Here is a 16,563-nt window from a genome sequence, read left to right as displayed (position 1 = left end):
TATAATGCATTAACGTTAGAAGCTCTTGATCGTATATCCAACCAATCATTTTCGATTTAGAGTTAGAGTGGACGGTGGGAGGAGATGGCAGGGAAATAACGTGCGCAGGAAGTGTTTCTATGGAGTTTTCTAAAGTGAAAAGCCGATTTTCGTAGTTTTGGACGCGCCTAAAATACGGCGAGAGCGAAAACGTGGAGGATGGGAGGGGAGAGAGGAGGGGAAGGCAGATAACTGTAACGACCCGAAGTAGAGAGCTGGAAAAGATTGTTTCTAAATGCATACCTCTTACTGCCTAACTTAAAAGAAAAAAAGTGTCGTGTTTTGTATTCTGATCTTGTGACTAATGAAACCAACGGTAAGAAACTGAAATAAACCTTTCTCTGCAAAACAAAGATGAATGCAAATAAGTGGCAAATCGATAGATTAAGATTAAATAAATAAATAAACCAAAGAAAGACCAACGGATAACTAAATTAAGAATTAAAGTGGACCTTAACCCAAAAATACTTTTTCGCTTAACGAAGTAAGCTTATTTTTTGGAGTATTTCTGTTCCAAAAAATTTTAATTTGCTCAAATCTTTAATTTTCTGTGCCCAGTCAAAATACGGAAAATCAGCCGCCATTTTGCCCGACGACCGAGTTTAAAGAGGAATGGCTCTAGCGGGTAATGTGATGTCAAATCGAGAACACGAAGCTCTGCATTTTACACATTTTCACTTGTTTGGGAAGGTTGTCGTCGATATTGTCCGAAATATGCCGACTGGGTGTGTTGTATGAGGAATGTATGAAGCGCGATACCCTCTTGCAAATTTCGCACGTTGCTACATTCTCCTACAACACACTTAGTCGGCATATTTTCGGACAATATCGACTACAACCTTCCCAAACAAGTGAAAAAGTGTGAAATGCAGATTTTCGTGTTCTCGATTTGACGTCACATTACCCGCTAGAGCCATTCCTCTTTAAACTCGAATGTGGGGCAAGATGGCGGCCGATTTTCCGTATTTTAACTGGGCACAGAAAATTGCAGATTTGAGCAAATAAAAAAAATTTGTACAGAAATACTACAAAAAATACGCTTATTTCGTGAAGAAAAAAAACATTTTTGGGTTTAGGTGCACTTTAAGTTCAAGATTAAGGAAACCTAACATGGATCGCTCCTTATCTTCTGCATAAACTAAACGCAGTAGATAAACATATCGAATAAAACAGATATACCGCACTGTTACCGACACTGAAAACACTTTTAAAAGCTTCTCATTTGACGCGAGCAAACGGATATCTCATGGGAAGAATGAAGAATGGCTGATCATATGCTGAACGTTTTCATCAAAACAATTTCAGTTTCGAATGGCCATATTTACCCATTTCCTTTGCATTGGGGACGCCAACAATCTTACGGGTTCCGTCGTACTGAATGTTGTTTTGCTATGGGTAACTAACGCCGAGCGTAAACGCAGAGAGTGCGTTTCACAGTTGTGCAACCTCTCACGGAATAAACAAGTCTGTTGCATTAAATTTACACAGGCGTTTTGATTGTTTATACAGTCTTCTCGACATTAATTAATAAAACGAATTTAGTCGACATGGCAGAACTACCAAGTTAAATGCCCTATAATTCCTACTCCGCAAAACATACCTTATCCTTGTAATATAAAATGAAATAATTAAGCTAATTTATGAAGAGCCATGTTCCTCCGTGCCAATAATAATATGGCAATAGTAATAATAATATGGCAATAATAATAATTCTTATATTAATCAATTCATAAACAAATATTCTTTGTAAGGACAGCTCTAATTATAAAGGCGTCGAAATATACGTTGTAAGATTGATAATTTCCTTTAGGAATGGTGAAAGATCGTACTTACCACGGATTTAACTCTTAATGCTTTGTTGCTTTATAAAGTGAAGCAGTCATCTTTAGAGTATAATGAATGGTGAAAGATCGTACTTACCACGGATTTAACTCTTAATGCTTTGTTGCTTTGTAAAGTGAAGCAATCATCTTTTAGTATAATTACGCAGGTGATTATAGAAATTCTCGCGCTCTTATTGGACGAGAATGGCGTCATATTCCGCTATAATCATCCCCGGCGAGGTGATTATAGTTTCAAAATGGCCGCCTCGCGCTTTGTCGATGTGTCTGAAGAGGAAATTAATTTAATGAAAGAAAATGCCATTCCGAGGAATACCAAACTCGCCACAAAGTTTGGAATGACACTCTTGAAAGGTAAGGTGTGAAAATTGTGCTAAACGTAACAAAAAAACCATTTAAATTCCCGTGAAAATTTTGCTTATGTCGACATGCATGAATGATCAAAACAACTACATTAAATTTTCGCAACACTTTATTTACTTAACAGAATGGTTTCAACAACAAACCGAATTTACCACTGACTTTGAGGCAATGGAGGTCAACGAGATGAATAAATGTTTGTCAAAATTTTACGTTTCAGTCAGGAGGAAAGACGGGACTTTTTACAAGAGAATTGTAGTGTTTAGTTAAGCGCAAGGCATTGTGGGTTGCGAGAGGCAGCCATCTTGGAAAAACGTGTGTGTGTGGAAAAAGTGTGTTGTGTTTTCGGGAAAATCCAGTATATTTTACATCCACCCCCGACAGTACAAGAATAGTCTGTTGTCCGTGCGAGCGGCTCTCGCTCAGTTGTTCACTGACGCGTGACAATGACAAATAAAATTTAACATTCCTTTGCTTTATAATTCTATAATCACCTGAGTAATTATACTAAAATAATTATTCGCCTCAGGCTCGTGAATATCGGTGAATATTCCCCTCGTCTTCGTCTCGGGGAATATATATATCTTATTAGACGTTTTGTTGTGTAGTATCGCTGAGTATTTTTTACGAGCTGTGCCGTATTTTGACGAGCCCGTAGGACGAGTCAAAATACAAATAACGAGTAAAAATACTCAGCGATACTACACAACGAATCGTCTAATAAGTTATTTATTATCCAACACGCCAAACTGTTATTTCAGTGCGGGCGAATTTTGCGGATATTTATTTACGGGGAGTGCGTGACAGAAGTATGCGAAGCGGAACGGAATTGGCGCGTTGTCGTGTTGCTGTTTCTATTTTCTTCAATAAATGAAGAAATTTCCAGGTCGTCTAGCTGTTTTTCTTCGTTCTATTCATCGAATAAACCAATATTCACGAGCCTGAGGCGAATAATTGTTTATAAGTAACATTACAAGTGGCGAGTTTCAGCCCACCCCGGAGGGGCAAAAATAGAGTACTTCCCCCCCCCTCCCTCTAACCACATGTTTCGAATACTCTGTTGATTACTTGACCTAATGATAAAAGCCCGGATGGGGAGAACTCGACCTCCAGTCCAGCGTGAAATCTTTCCCAGAGCGTACCGTGAGAAAACTGGATCTAACCGCCAAAATTAAGCAGTGTGTTTGAGGTCTTCATGCTGACGTGTTGCTTCGAAGTTTTACATCTTTCTCAGGTAAGCTACAGTTTTACGCTCACACCAGTTGCGCGAGAAATAATTTTAACTTTAATAGTTGATACTGAGTCATTTTTACTCAACTTATAAGACTTACCTTCGACACATTCGATGGATAATTATTCGAACCCTGAAATCAGTGTCGAGAGCTCGTGGAGTATCTTGATCGTCATCTAAATAGCTTCTGTAGAGAGTTTATAAATTAAATCTCGAGAGTTAATGATTGCCATTACATGCTTTTGGTTTCTTTTTTGTTTGCTAATAGCATCACCAATGCGAATTTTCAAAACAGCGCAATTCATAATAATCGTTTGGACTATGTTTGACTTGTAGCTCTTAAAAGGGGATTCGGGCGAAAGAGGTGGCGAACTATAATTAGAAGTGACAAAAGTTCGAAGTGCAAATTCAATGGTCGGCCATAGACCTCGCGTTTTGTTACAACAACGGTTGCGCGTAATCAAAACATCGCCAATATACAGTACATCGTATGTGCGCGAAATTTTAACCCCGCCACTATTAACCCGTTTACAGTAACATGCTTACGAATCTGTGATAGCATTTCAAAGCGCCCATCTTTTAAGTTCAGAGAATTTACCTATCCTGAAAGAAGAAGCGATGAGAAAGCGTACACAAAACTGCAATTGCATAGACATCAGAAAAAATCGTATAATCTGATTGAAAACCTAATAAAAATGTGTTCTTATAAAAGTGCTGTATTTCAGTCAATTTTAACGGCATCTAGTAAAACATGGACTGGATTGCATTCGTAAAACATGGATTGGATTAGTAAAAGATGGATTGGATTAGTAAAACATGGATTAGTAAAACATGGATTAGAAAAACATGGATTGGTAAAATGAACGCTAAATAGGGCGAGTTACATTTTATCTTACTTTTAGAAGTATTTTATCTTACTTTTTTACTCTTTTCAACCAAATTATTTCGCACTAAATAGACAGTTTCATTTAAATACTGATGTTGCCTTTGCCCACCCGCTGGCGGTTTCAATCGAAAACAACATTCCTTTACCATTGTTTTATTTGCAGTTGTGTAATAAACTGTGCTGACAAAACACCGCAAGCGACTAAAAGGTGACGCTTGAGTGACCGTACACGATTAAAACGTGACCCTATTCTTGGTTTTCACGTGACCTCACAGCAAATGCAAATTAGGCGTCCGCCATATTGGTGTCGCAAACGCTTATTAGCATATGTCAAAATGCAGTGTTTTGGTGCATGATTCTTTAAAAGTATGTCGCGTGATTTGGACAAAATTTCTGAAAACATCAAAAAGGAAGAAAAAAAGGAAGATATTTGCAATATACCTTTAAGCGACTATGTTAAAAGACTAGAGCCACATGTTAAACAAAGGTATTTAGAAAAAATATCACTCGTGGGGATCGATCCCGCTACATTGATCTACGCAAAGTTAGATCCACAATGTTTACCACCCATAGAAGCTACAGATCTCCTGTGCTATTTGGTTATCGATACGAGTTATTACACAAAGAAACAGTTCAAAGCTTTCAAAAGCTTGGAGGCCTACAATCAGATGGTGTCGGGTTTTATTTCCAGTGTTGAAGGCAAAGTCATAGGTGAAAAATTCGTGGTGATCGGAAAGGTGAGACATTCTCAACGAATGAATGAGCGACCATTTGCAGTTTGGATTATTTCTAATAAGGAGGGAACCGTGTTATCAGCCCACTGCCTTGGTTGTAAAGCTGGACTAGCTGAGACTTGCTCACATATTGCAAGTATTTTATTTCATATCGAAGCTTCAACGAGAATTAATGAAACGCTGGCATGTACGCAAGTAAAGTGCACGTGGTTGTTACCGACATATGTGAGTGAGGTTCCTTATGCTAGGGTCAAAGATATCAACTTCAAGTCGGCGAAAAAGTTGAAAGATAACTTAGATGCCTGTATTGAGGGACTATCAGAAAACTCTCTACCTTCCTTATCAGCACCTTGCACTACAAAGAAAGCTAAGGTCTCGACAGAACGGGTTACATCTGGAGGAACTGAGCTTAAACATTTCCTTGCCAAAATAAATGAGTGCAAGTTCAAACCTGTTGCCTTAAGCTTGATTGAACCCTATTCTGAACAGTTTATCATGAAAAGTAGAAGAATCCCAACCATTTCTGACCTTTTTGATCCATGTAATTTTGACTTGTCATATCCAGAACTCCTAGAAAAGTGTGAAAATATTGATCTGACTATTTCAGAATCACAGGTAGAATTAATTGAGCAAGACACCAGGGAACAGGCTAAAGGAAATGCATTTTTCAGGCACAGAGCTGGGCGCATTGGTGCATCTCTGAGTTGGGCAGTAGCTCATACTAACCCTGCTATGCCATCACAATCCTTAATTAAGTCCATCTCATATCCTGATCTGTTCAAAGTTACTACTAAAGCAATCAGTCATGGCCGTAAGAATGAGAGTGCTGCAGTGAATGCTTATACCAAGACTATGCTAGAGACTCACAGAGATCTGAAAGTTGAACAATGTGGTATGATAGTGGATAAACAGCACCCCTGGATAAATGCTACTCCAGATTTTTTGGTATCATGTTCATGCTGTGGGAATGGTTGTGGAGAAGTCAAATGCCCTTACAACATTGAAAACTGTGACCTTGAAAGTTATGTGGAAAAGAAGAATTCATGTCTTGAAAACGTCAATGGAAAGGTACAGCTCAAGAGAAATCACCAGTACTTTTTTCAAGTACAGCAACAGTTGTTTATCACAGACTCTCAGTATTGTGACTTTGTTGTGTGCTCTTTTGACAATAACAATCAAACAAGGTTTTTATTGGAGAGAATTTACAAGGACATTTCACACTGGGAATCAGTTCTTCCAAAACTCACCAAAGTGTGGAGATCTTGTATCCTACCTGAAATCTTAGGAAGATGGTACACCAGGAAGCATGAAATTGCTGCACCTGTACCAGCAGGTGATATAAAGCCTGTTTGCTACTGCAGAAAACCCAAACCAGAAGAAAGCACAGTGCCTTGTCAAAACCCCAAGTGCCCATTCATTGAGTTTCACCTCTCATGTTTAGGGATATCTGATCCCTTACCCAAAGTATGGTACTGTCCAAGCTGCCAGTTACTTCCAGAATGTAAGAAAGCCAAGAGAGTTACTAAGATCAAGCCTGATTATCAAAAGAACCCTGATTTCGATGAAGCAATGAAATTACAGTCCATTTGTGTTTGCAAAGCTAAACCTGTTGTAGGGGAAAAGCTGCTGAAATTTCATAATCAATGTCAGAGTGGGAAATTTTTCCATCTGAAATGTCTAAACTACAAGAGGATGCCCAATAACAGCAAGCTATATTGGGTCTGCAAAAATTGCAAAGTGAAGAAAAAACCTGCAGACAAGTCTTCATTAACTATTCCTACCACATGTTCTTCTTATACCACCACTACTACATGTACTGTCAATAATCCATCAGCTTCAGTTGTGTCTGGAACTGAATATGAAAGTGACAAGGACATAGAAATACCCTGTGTGACTGAAAGCAGAACAGCTTCTGAATCTTTTGAAGATCTACATGAAAATGAGTCAAATAAATACTGTACTGGAGATGAATATGAAAGTGATGAGGACTTAGAAATAATCTGTGTGACTAAAGGTGTAGCTAACAGAATTGCATCTTTTGGAGATCTAGATGAGCATGACTATGACATAATCTCATCTCCTGATGGCTGGTTGGATTGCAAAATAATACAGGCAGCACAAATATGCATCAAGAAAGTAAATCCTCTCGTTGAGGGTTTTCAAAGACCAACTCTTGGAAGAGTAAGGAACTTTGACATTATGACCAGTGACTTTGTTCAAATCTTACATACGGGTAATTCACATTGGGTGTGCATTAGTTCTATTGGTTGCACATCAGGATGTGTTAATTTGTACGACAGTCTGTACAATGACATTATTGATGATGAAGTTGAGCAGCAAGTTAAAGATCTGCTACCAGATAACTTTGTTGGCATTGAAGTTGTACCAGTGCAGCAACAAATGAATGGCAGTGACTGTGGCGTTTTTGCTGTAGCATTTGCAACATGCCTTGTGTTTGAACTCAACCCTTCAGATTTTATGTTTGACATCCCAAGAATGAGACCACATTTACTTCAATGTTTGAGAGCTGGTGAAATCAAAGTTTTTCCACATTTTTGAATACATTTAACACTAAAAATGTTGTTTTGTTGTTTCATGCTAATCTCAAGAGTAGCAGTCGTTAAAAAAAAAATCCAAGAAGAATAATGAACTCAAGCTATTTTAAGCAGCTGTGCTCAATAAACAGTCCTTACTGCCCCCTGAAAACATAATTTATATTTTAATTCATATAATTTTTGTAAATATATATACACAGCACAAATAAAATGTTGTCATTGTTGTCGATCCTTCTTGTAATGGAAGTATATTTTCTTAAATTATTAATGTTACACAGTGCTCATTCCCAGTCACTTGCTCTCTTTTCATGGGGTTATAATATTTCTTAAATTATACACAGATTCTCCACCCCATCATATCATTTCATTAGCTACAATATATGACTATAATAGTACTGTATGAAGTATGGAGCTAATCAAATGGTACAATGGGTGGACACAGGTTTACAAGAGCTGAACATACTTTAATAATTCTGTCAATAATTGGTACTTCATCCTGTCCATTGTCATTGTTCAAGAAATCAGTGGGAAGTGTGCTTTGAAGAATAGTATACTTGCGACGCAGCAAACCAATCACCCTCTCAACATGTATCCGTACACTTGCTAGAGCTCTTGTTTTTTCCACATCAATAGGATCCAGCTGTTCCCTCCCTTTCGTGTAGGCTGGTATTACAAGTCTTGCCTGTTTGAGAGCAACACTTTCTGTGATTGTGAAACCCCGGTCTGCCATAACCATGTCACCTGGCAAAAGTTTTTCAAGAATGCCACAGTTTTCTGTCAAGAACTTATCAGAGGTACGTCCTCCCCATGCCTCTGACACAAAGGAAATAGCTCCTTGGGGAGAAATACCAATCAGTACTTTGAGAGTATTGTGATGCTTGTAGGATGAAAATGTCTGAGCTCGAGCTAACAAGTTTGTAGGCTTATCAATAAAAATCTCAAAACAGTCAATAACAACAGTGACTTTGGTTCCAAAGGCTTGTTGGAAACAAAGAGGCATTGTCTTCCATAGCTGGTGTCTTTCAGGCCAGTAAATTAGTGGGGACAAATGCTGATCCATCACTGGTAACCATGATGAAAATATTCTTGATATTGTTGTCACAGATACTTGAAAACGATAGGCTAAGTCTTGATAAGGCATATTCAGTCTCAGTTTCATCAACACGATAATCATTTCCTGGAAAAGGCTAAGTTTTTGGGTTCTTCGTTTGATGTGGGGTGACACAAAGTCAAGGACGGTCATTAAGATATCCATTGAAGGCAGTCCAGAATAAAAGCGAACTTTTTCATCAGAATCAAAAAAATCTCGATCAATTGGCTTATAGGATTCTTTGAAAAGGTATTCAAACTCTTCGGTTTGAGTCATAACTTCAGATACATCAACTTGGGTTTGAGTTGAACTGTCAACGAGAGTTGAGCAAGTGTGGTCTTGAAATGCGCAATCGTGATCAAAAATATCCTCAGAAGAATCAATTTCCTTGGATGATCCTTCTTTAGGATCACTGAAATCCACATCACGGACGGGAAGGCCACTGACATCGATTTTCTTTCGTTTCTCAGCTGCCTCGCGTTCTTGACGCTCGAGTGATCTTTTGCGGCGTTCCTTCGCTCGTTTAGCTCTTGCCTCTTTAATGTCGTGGTTTTCCTGTTGATATTTTGTCTTCCCGAGATTCAAAGTAGGAACCCAGTCGACGTTGTACTTATCCCAGGGTTTTGCAGATTGTCCTGACACGAAATGTCGTCCACAGACTCTTTCATTACTGAGGACATCCTTCGAAGTGATGTCGTCGCGGCTAATGGCGGCGATCCATCTTTCTCTTCGTTCTCTGCTTAGCTCTTCTGCTTTTTCTCCTTGGTTAGTGACTACAACTGGAATCCTATAAAACCCTATACCTTTAGTCTTTCCACTATTATGAAAACAATCAACCATAATACAATGAACCATGATGAAGAATATTTCTAAAGCTTTGATAACACGCGAAATGTTTGAATAATACGACACCAATATGGCGGCGTAGCAACCGTTGTCAAGGTATAGGTCACGTGGGGGAAAACCAAGAATACGACCCAGAGTAACCGTTTCCTTCTTTGATTTCCTTCGCTAAGATTATGCAGTGCACGGAGTATTCTAAAATTTGACTAAACCTTACTTTTGCTGCTCTGAATCTTACATTTATTAGAAATTGGAAACGCCAGAAACGCCCGCGCCACCGAAATTAATATTCCTTTCCCAATCCTAGCCAATCACATTTGTACTTTCCAAATTATGGAAAGTTGACCTTGACCGCAAGGTAAACTGATATTTTCCCAATCTGCATGAAACACTGAGAAAGCTTTCTGACCTCTAATGCATTTCATAGGAGGATGGTGGTGTTTTGGACACCTGGTCTAAAAAGAAATTCTTGAAATTCTTCTGGACGGCTTCCTTCTGCCAACTTCCTTTTGTCTTTTAACGCCACGAGAAATTCCCACGCGTATGACCCCATGCAACCTCTCTTCAGTTAGTGTTACTCGAGGTCTAAAATGTATTCGTGGACGAAGAAAAGCTCTCGCAACTATGGCTTGCTCTTACGCTAGTCTAAGTTTGGAGCTGTGGCTGAACGTCGTTAATTAAACACTATTCGTAGATACAACTCGATGCAGTGATGATTTGTAAATAAAGAGTTTGAGCCAAAAGGTCAGAAGTGCGCCGTTTCGCAAATTACAGATATGTAAATCTGTAATTTGCGAAACGAGCTCTTTGAAGACTCTAATGATATGTAACTTATTTCTTCCGATTCTATAACACTTTTCGTAGATACAACTCCATGCAATGATGATTTGTAAATAAAGAGTTTGAACCAAAAGGTCAGAAGTACGCCGTTTCGCAAATTACAGATATGTAAATCTCTAATTTGCGAAACGAGCTCTTTGAAGACTCTAACGATATGTAACTTGTCTTCCGATTCTCTGACACTTTTCGTAGATACAACTCCATGCAGTGATGATTTGTTAATAAAGAGTTTGAGTCAAAAGGTGAGAAGTGTAATTTGCGTAACGAGCTCTTTGAAGACTCTAACGATATGTAACTTATGTCTTCCGATTCTATAACCCTTTTCGTAGATAAAAATCGACGCAGTGATGAATTTTGAACATAGAGTTTGAGCCAAAATAAATGTACAAACATACATACTAGGCGGTACGCGCAAGGTTTGTGACACATGCTACAGCAATGTCAAAGGGCAGAATTCCAATTTTGACCTGGTTTTCATCTGGTACTAACCAAATGCTATTTGAGCCTTAAAAGAGCTCGTTTCGCAAATTAAAGATTTACATATCTGTAATTTGCGAAACGGCGCACTTCTGACCTTTTGACTCAAACTCTTTATTTACAAATCATCACTGCATCGAGTTGTATCTACGAAAAGTGTTATAGAATAGGAAGAAATAAGTTACATATCGTTAGAGTCTTCAAAGAACTCGTTTCGCAAATTAGAGATTTACGGCTTATACTATTTTGCGAAACGAAACGAAACGAAACGAAATTGTACTATTTTGCGAAACGAAACGAAATTTTGCGAAATGGCGTTTTTTCGCCTTTATTTAGCAAATATGTCCTCTTCGTCCGAAACAAAATGTTTCCACTAATATTATAATCAATATTTCTAAGAGCCTGGTCACCTCTCATTTTATTGACCATAGTAGAATTCGTTTCGCAAAGTAGTAATTTTGACAGAATTACTATTTTGCGAAATGGCGTTTTTTCACCTTTATTCAGCAAATATGTCCTCTTCGTCCGAAACAAAATATTTGCACCAATAAAATGATCAATGTTTCTAAGAGCCTAGTCACCTCTCATTTTATTGACCATAACAGAACTCGTTTCGCAAAGTAGTAATTTTGACAGAATTACTATTTTGCGAAATGGCGTTTTTTCGCTTTTATTTAGCATATATGTCCTCGTCCGAAACAAAATGTGTCCACTAATAAAATGATCAATATTTCTAAGAGCCTGGTCACCTTCCATTTTATTGACCAAAATAGAACTCGTTTCGCAAAGTAGTAATTTTGACAGAATTACTATTTTGCGAAATGGCGTTTTTTCGCCTTTTTTTAGCAAATATGTCCTCTTCGTCCGAAACAAAATGTTTCCACTAATATTATAATCAATATTTCTAAGAGCCTGGTCACCTCTCATTTTATTGACCATAGTAGAATTCGTTTCGCAAAGTAGTAATTTTGACAGAATTACTATTTTGCGAAATGGCGTTTTTTCACCTTTATTCAGCAAATATGTCCTCTTCGTCCGAAACAAAATGTTTCCACCAATAAAATGATCAATGTTTCTAAGAGCCTGGTCACACCTCTCATTTTATTGACCATAACAGAACTCGTTTCGCAAAGTAGTAATTTTGACAGAATTACTATTTTGCGAAATGGCGTTTTTTCGCTTTTATTTAGCATATATGTCCTCCTCGTCCGAAACAAAATGTGTCCACTAATAAAATGATCAATATTTCTAAGAGCCTGGTCACCTTCCATTTTATTGACCAAAATAGAACTCGTTTCGCAAAGTAGTAATTTTGACAGAATTACTATTTTGCGAAATGGCGTTTTTTCGCCTTTATTTAGGAAATATGCCCTCCCCGTCCGAAACAAAATGTGTCCACTAATAAAATGATCAATATTTCTAAGAGCCTGGTCACCTTTCATTTTATTGACCAAAATAGAACTCGTTTCGCAAAGTAGTAATTTTGACAGAATTACTACTTTGCGAAACGAGTTCTATTTTGGTCAATAAAATGAGAGGTGACCAGGCTCTTAGAAATTTTAATTATTTTATCAGCGCACACATTTTGTTTGGGACGAAGACGACATATTTGCTAAATAAAGGTGAAAAAACGCCATTTCGCAAAATAGTAATTCTGTCAAAATTACTACTTTGCGAAACGAGTTCTGTTATGGTCAATAAAATGAGAGGTGACCAGGCTCTTAGAAATAATGATCATTTCATTAGTGGACACATTTTGTTTCGGAGGAAGAGGACACATTTGCTAAATAAAGGCGAAAAACGCCATTTCGCAAAATAGTAATTCTGTCAAAATTACTACTTTGCGAAACGAGTTCTATTTGGTCAATAAAATGAGAGGTGATTAGGCTCTTAGAAATATTGATCATTTTATTAGTGGAAACATTTTGTTTCGGACGAGGAGGGCATATTTGCTAAATAAAAGCGAAAAAACGCCATTTCGCAAAATAGTAATTTTGTCAAAATTACTACTTTGCGAAACGAGTTCTATTATGGTCAATAAAATGAGAGGTGACCAGGTTCTTAGAAATATTGATCATTTTATTAGTGGACACATTTTGTTTCGGACGAAGAGGACATATTTGCTAAATAAAGGTAAAAAAACGCCATTTCGCAAAATAGTAATTCTGTCAAAATTACTACTTTGCGAAACGAGTACTATTATGGTTGATAAAATGAGGTGATTAGGCTCTTAGAAATATTGATTATTTTATTAGTGGACACATATTGTTTCGGACGAAGATGACATATTTGCTAAATAAAGGCGAAAAAACGCCATTTCGCAAAATTTCGTTTCGTTTCGTTTCGTTTCGCAAAATAGTACAATTTCGTTTCGTTTCGTTTCGTTTCGTTTCGTTTCGCAAAATAGTAGAAGCCGAGATTTACATATCTGTAATTTGAGAAACGGCGTACTTCTGACCTTTTGGCTCAAACTCTTTATTTACAAATCATCACTGCATCGAGTTGTATCTACGAAAAGTGTTATAGAATCGGAAGAAATACGTTACATATCGTTAGAGTCTTCAAAGAACTCGTTTCGCAAATTACAGATTTACTTATCTATAATTTGCGAAACGGCGCACTTTTGAACTTTTGGTTCAAACTCTTTATTTACAAATCATCACTGCATCGAATTGTATCTACGAATAGTGTTTAAGAATCGGAAGAAATAAGTTATGTATCACTAGAGTCTTCCAAGAGCTGGTTTCGCGAAATACAGTACGGGTTTACTCGTTTCATTTCGTTTCGTTCCGCAAAATAAAGTAAGCCCTTAGCGTCACCTGCATGAGCCTGCTAAGATCTGCTAACGAGAGTACCTCAAACAGGCCCTATTTCACATTTTGGTGCACATTATCCAAGAAATTACAAACTGGGCCGGTCAACCCGTCGTGCTGTTTAAGGCGCCGGAGGCAGGTGGTACACGTACAAGCAAGCAGAAGTTGATGAACGCTTCCGAAAACAAAGGCGAGCAGTGGGAAGTGAGGAGAAAACATAAATCACGAGGAGAAGCGAGAGAGGACGAAAGTTTGGTAAAGAGGATTATGATTGAAAGAGGTGACATAAAGGAGGGTGTGAATGGGGTTAACCGACTACAGACAAAGTGACTGAATTTTAACCGAAAACCGACAAGTGGACCCCCCATTCAGACCCTCTTATTGCACTGGTATCGGTTTTTCTTTAATTTGACTTGACTGCACGTGGGGCAGCGCCGTGCGAAACGCGCGTAAAATACATCCTTGGAACTTGTACTCCCAAATAGCTAGGCTAACGCTGGGAGATCCACGATGAAAAGAAGAAGAATAGTGATTTTTCGAGAACTCCGACCAAACAAGAAGCGTCTACATGATGTATGGAGTAAATAATGTAAAGAATTTTTGTCAAGGAGATGAACCGAAAATAAACGGCGTCTGCAGAAACTTGTTTGAAAAGAAGTTTATTGTGGCTAAAACAATAGAACTTGTTATAATAATGCAAATCATTGCGGCTTAAGATGACATTTACCGACACCGGAAGCACAGATTTGTAGCCACGCCTTTATATGTATCAAGGTTTCTGTTGTGATCAGAACTGACCATATCACACGTCTGTTAACGCTGGTTCCATCGTGAACTGCTCTTTCGCGGATTTTTGAGAGGATATTTTGGCGTGACCTTGGCCTTTACTTCAATTTCTGATTCAAAAGGTATGTCCAATATGGACAGGTATGTCTGTATTAGTTAATTTTCCAGTCGTTATTTTATTGCAGTTTTCAGCTGTTCCAAAAGGGTATGCGGTCTTTTCGTCCAAGAGTCTTTTCTTCTAAGTCTTTTCGTATAAAATCTTAGGTCCATTCGTCCAATATCAAGTCTTTTCGTCAAAGTTACAACATTGTTTTAAATGAAGTTGTAACGCAATATATTTTATTAGCTAGTGACAAGAATAAAGACATGCCGTTTAATTATTTCGCGCAAAAGAAATGGGAATATTAGGCTTGTAACTTGTGACGAAGTGTAACACCACCAAATGTCCGACACAACCAAAAACATAGTCCAACATGATAAAGATATAAAACTAAGCCAAAAATAACCCCAAATAAGCATCTTCTCTGTGTATGTATCGTAATTCATGACGTTGAATGCGTAAACGAGGATTGGTGACTAAAGATATCGGAAACGAACCAAAATGGCAACGGCTCGCACTGACAAGTTCTTTATATAACCTTATCTAACCTTCTAAAAGTTATTTTTTTGCTTCGAGAAAAGACTTGACAATTAGTCGAACAAACTTAGATGAAAAAACTTTTGGACAAAAAGACCGTAATTCTTAAGCGGTAACCAGCTGTTAATCGTTCGTTGTCAACCTTTGCTAAGTCCCAACGTCCTGTTTGTGCTGTCCTCCATCCGAATGGAACGGCCATTTAAACAGGAGCTACTAAATTATAACTGATCTTTGAAGTAAAGTTTAATCCATTTTCAACTCAGAAAATTAATGTCTTACAAAGTACGTTTCAGCGAGTTTTTTTTTTTGGATATTTTGCAATGTGGTCACCATTAGGCCATCTCGACCTTCGTAATCTATAGTCCTCAAACTTTTTGCTAGTGCAGTTTTTTGTCAGCCATACATTTTAAAAGTATCCAATCTTTGTGGCATGATATTGTTATGACTAAATTATTTCAAAGGTAACGCGCGTATCCGGTCACTGTGTTGTGAACAGTACTGCACATTCATTAACAGACAAATTTCACAATTGTTTCATTTCATTTCGCGAACAAGAGCCAATTATGTAATGTGATCTCCTCTTTTGTTGCACGTTTTAAATCGTTGAGCACAGTAAATTTGAAATCGCGCAAAGAAAGAATAAGGGGTCTTAGATTTTCTAGGTCTGAGTTGTGAATTTTCAAGGTCTGAGGTATCTTGACACCCTCCTTATTCTTATCCACAGTGAAAAATAATAATGATGATTACTTATTCAGTTCCCAGTGGGCCAAAAATTTTTTTTCCTTCAACAGAAGAGAAAATTGATTTGTAGTTTGAAATCTAACTCAAAGTCGTATCCAAACTGAATGGTTTGCGCTTCATTTCGAGTAGCTTGTCCTTTCAAGGGTTTAGGGACAGAAAATGAGGTGGAAAGTGTGATTTAGGGGAGTAGTTTTCGTCTCTTAACTTAACATGCTCCGCCTGCCAACGGCTTCTTTAATAGAAACTGGTTCCTATTTCGTTTGTGAATACAGACTAGTTGAGGTATCACGTGAGGTACATTTTGCCAACAAATACCAATTATTCTAGGTTTAGCTAAACTACAGAAGTTGAACGCGAACAATACAGGGCCACTTATTTACATCTCATTGAATCACAATGCATCCTTTTGTTTTCTGCCTCGTTCTTCAAAGCATGCCGACAGGGTGGACCTGTATTCTGTAGTTGCTCCTTTTTTTGTTCTGCGCACTAGTTTGCTTTCGTGTTCTGCTGTACGTCAGTTTTAGAGGGATTTTTGCCGAGATTCATCAAAGTCAGCTACCACATTAATGCCACTAGGCAAGCGCTAAACTGGAATTTTCTTAATGTTTCAAAGTCATAAAATGAAAAGTCAGAGTAGACGAAGAAGAAAGTGGTCGTTACAACTGAACCTTTGAAGTCAGTGCGACCCAA

General features: G+C 37.9%; 3 protein-coding genes and 1 long non-coding RNA gene across 4 annotated transcripts in view; 3 read left to right on the top strand and 1 right to left on the bottom strand.

The window, feature by feature from the left end:
* Positions 1-16,563, top strand: part of LOC148716363 (uncharacterized) — a 37,004-nt gene that overhangs the window by 13,778 nt on the left and 6,663 nt on the right. The window lies entirely within an intron of this gene.
* On the top strand, positions 1,878-2,722 carry LOC148716366 (uncharacterized). The gene is made up of 2 exons (XR_015995650.1): positions 1,878-2,234; positions 2,368-2,722. It is a non-coding gene; the product is annotated as an uncharacterized LOC148716366 (long non-coding RNA).
* On the top strand, positions 4,659-7,881 carry LOC148716365 (uncharacterized). The gene has a single exon (XM_088744842.1). The coding sequence runs from the start codon at positions 4,726-4,728 to the stop codon at positions 7,648-7,650; it is 2,925 nt and encodes a 974-aa protein (XP_088600968.1). The 5' UTR covers positions 4,659-4,725; the 3' UTR covers positions 7,651-7,881.
* Positions 7,792-9,649, bottom strand: LOC148716364 (uncharacterized). The gene has a single exon (XM_088744844.1). It carries the CDS (start codon positions 9,589-9,591, stop codon positions 8,059-8,061), a length of 1,533 nt encoding a protein of 510 aa, XP_088600970.1. The 5' UTR covers positions 9,592-9,649; the 3' UTR covers positions 7,792-8,058.

This window comes from Stylophora pistillata, chromosome 14 (genome assembly GCF_964205215.1).
Source record: "Stylophora pistillata chromosome 14, jaStyPist1.2, whole genome shotgun sequence".
Classification (NCBI taxonomy): Eukaryota; Metazoa; Cnidaria; class Anthozoa; order Scleractinia; family Pocilloporidae; genus Stylophora; species Stylophora pistillata.
Note: the sequence above shows the minus strand (reverse complement) of the source record. Positions and strands in the feature narration are given on the sequence as shown.

Excerpts from the sequence above, each read along its gene's own strand:
- LOC148716365 (XM_088744842.1), top strand. The coding sequence starts at position 4,726 with ATGTCGCGTGATTTGGACAAAATTTCTGAAAACATCAAAAAGGAAGAA.
- LOC148716364 (XM_088744844.1), bottom strand. The coding sequence starts at position 9,591 with ATGGTTCATTGTATTATGGTTGATTGTTTTCATAATAGTGGAAAGACT.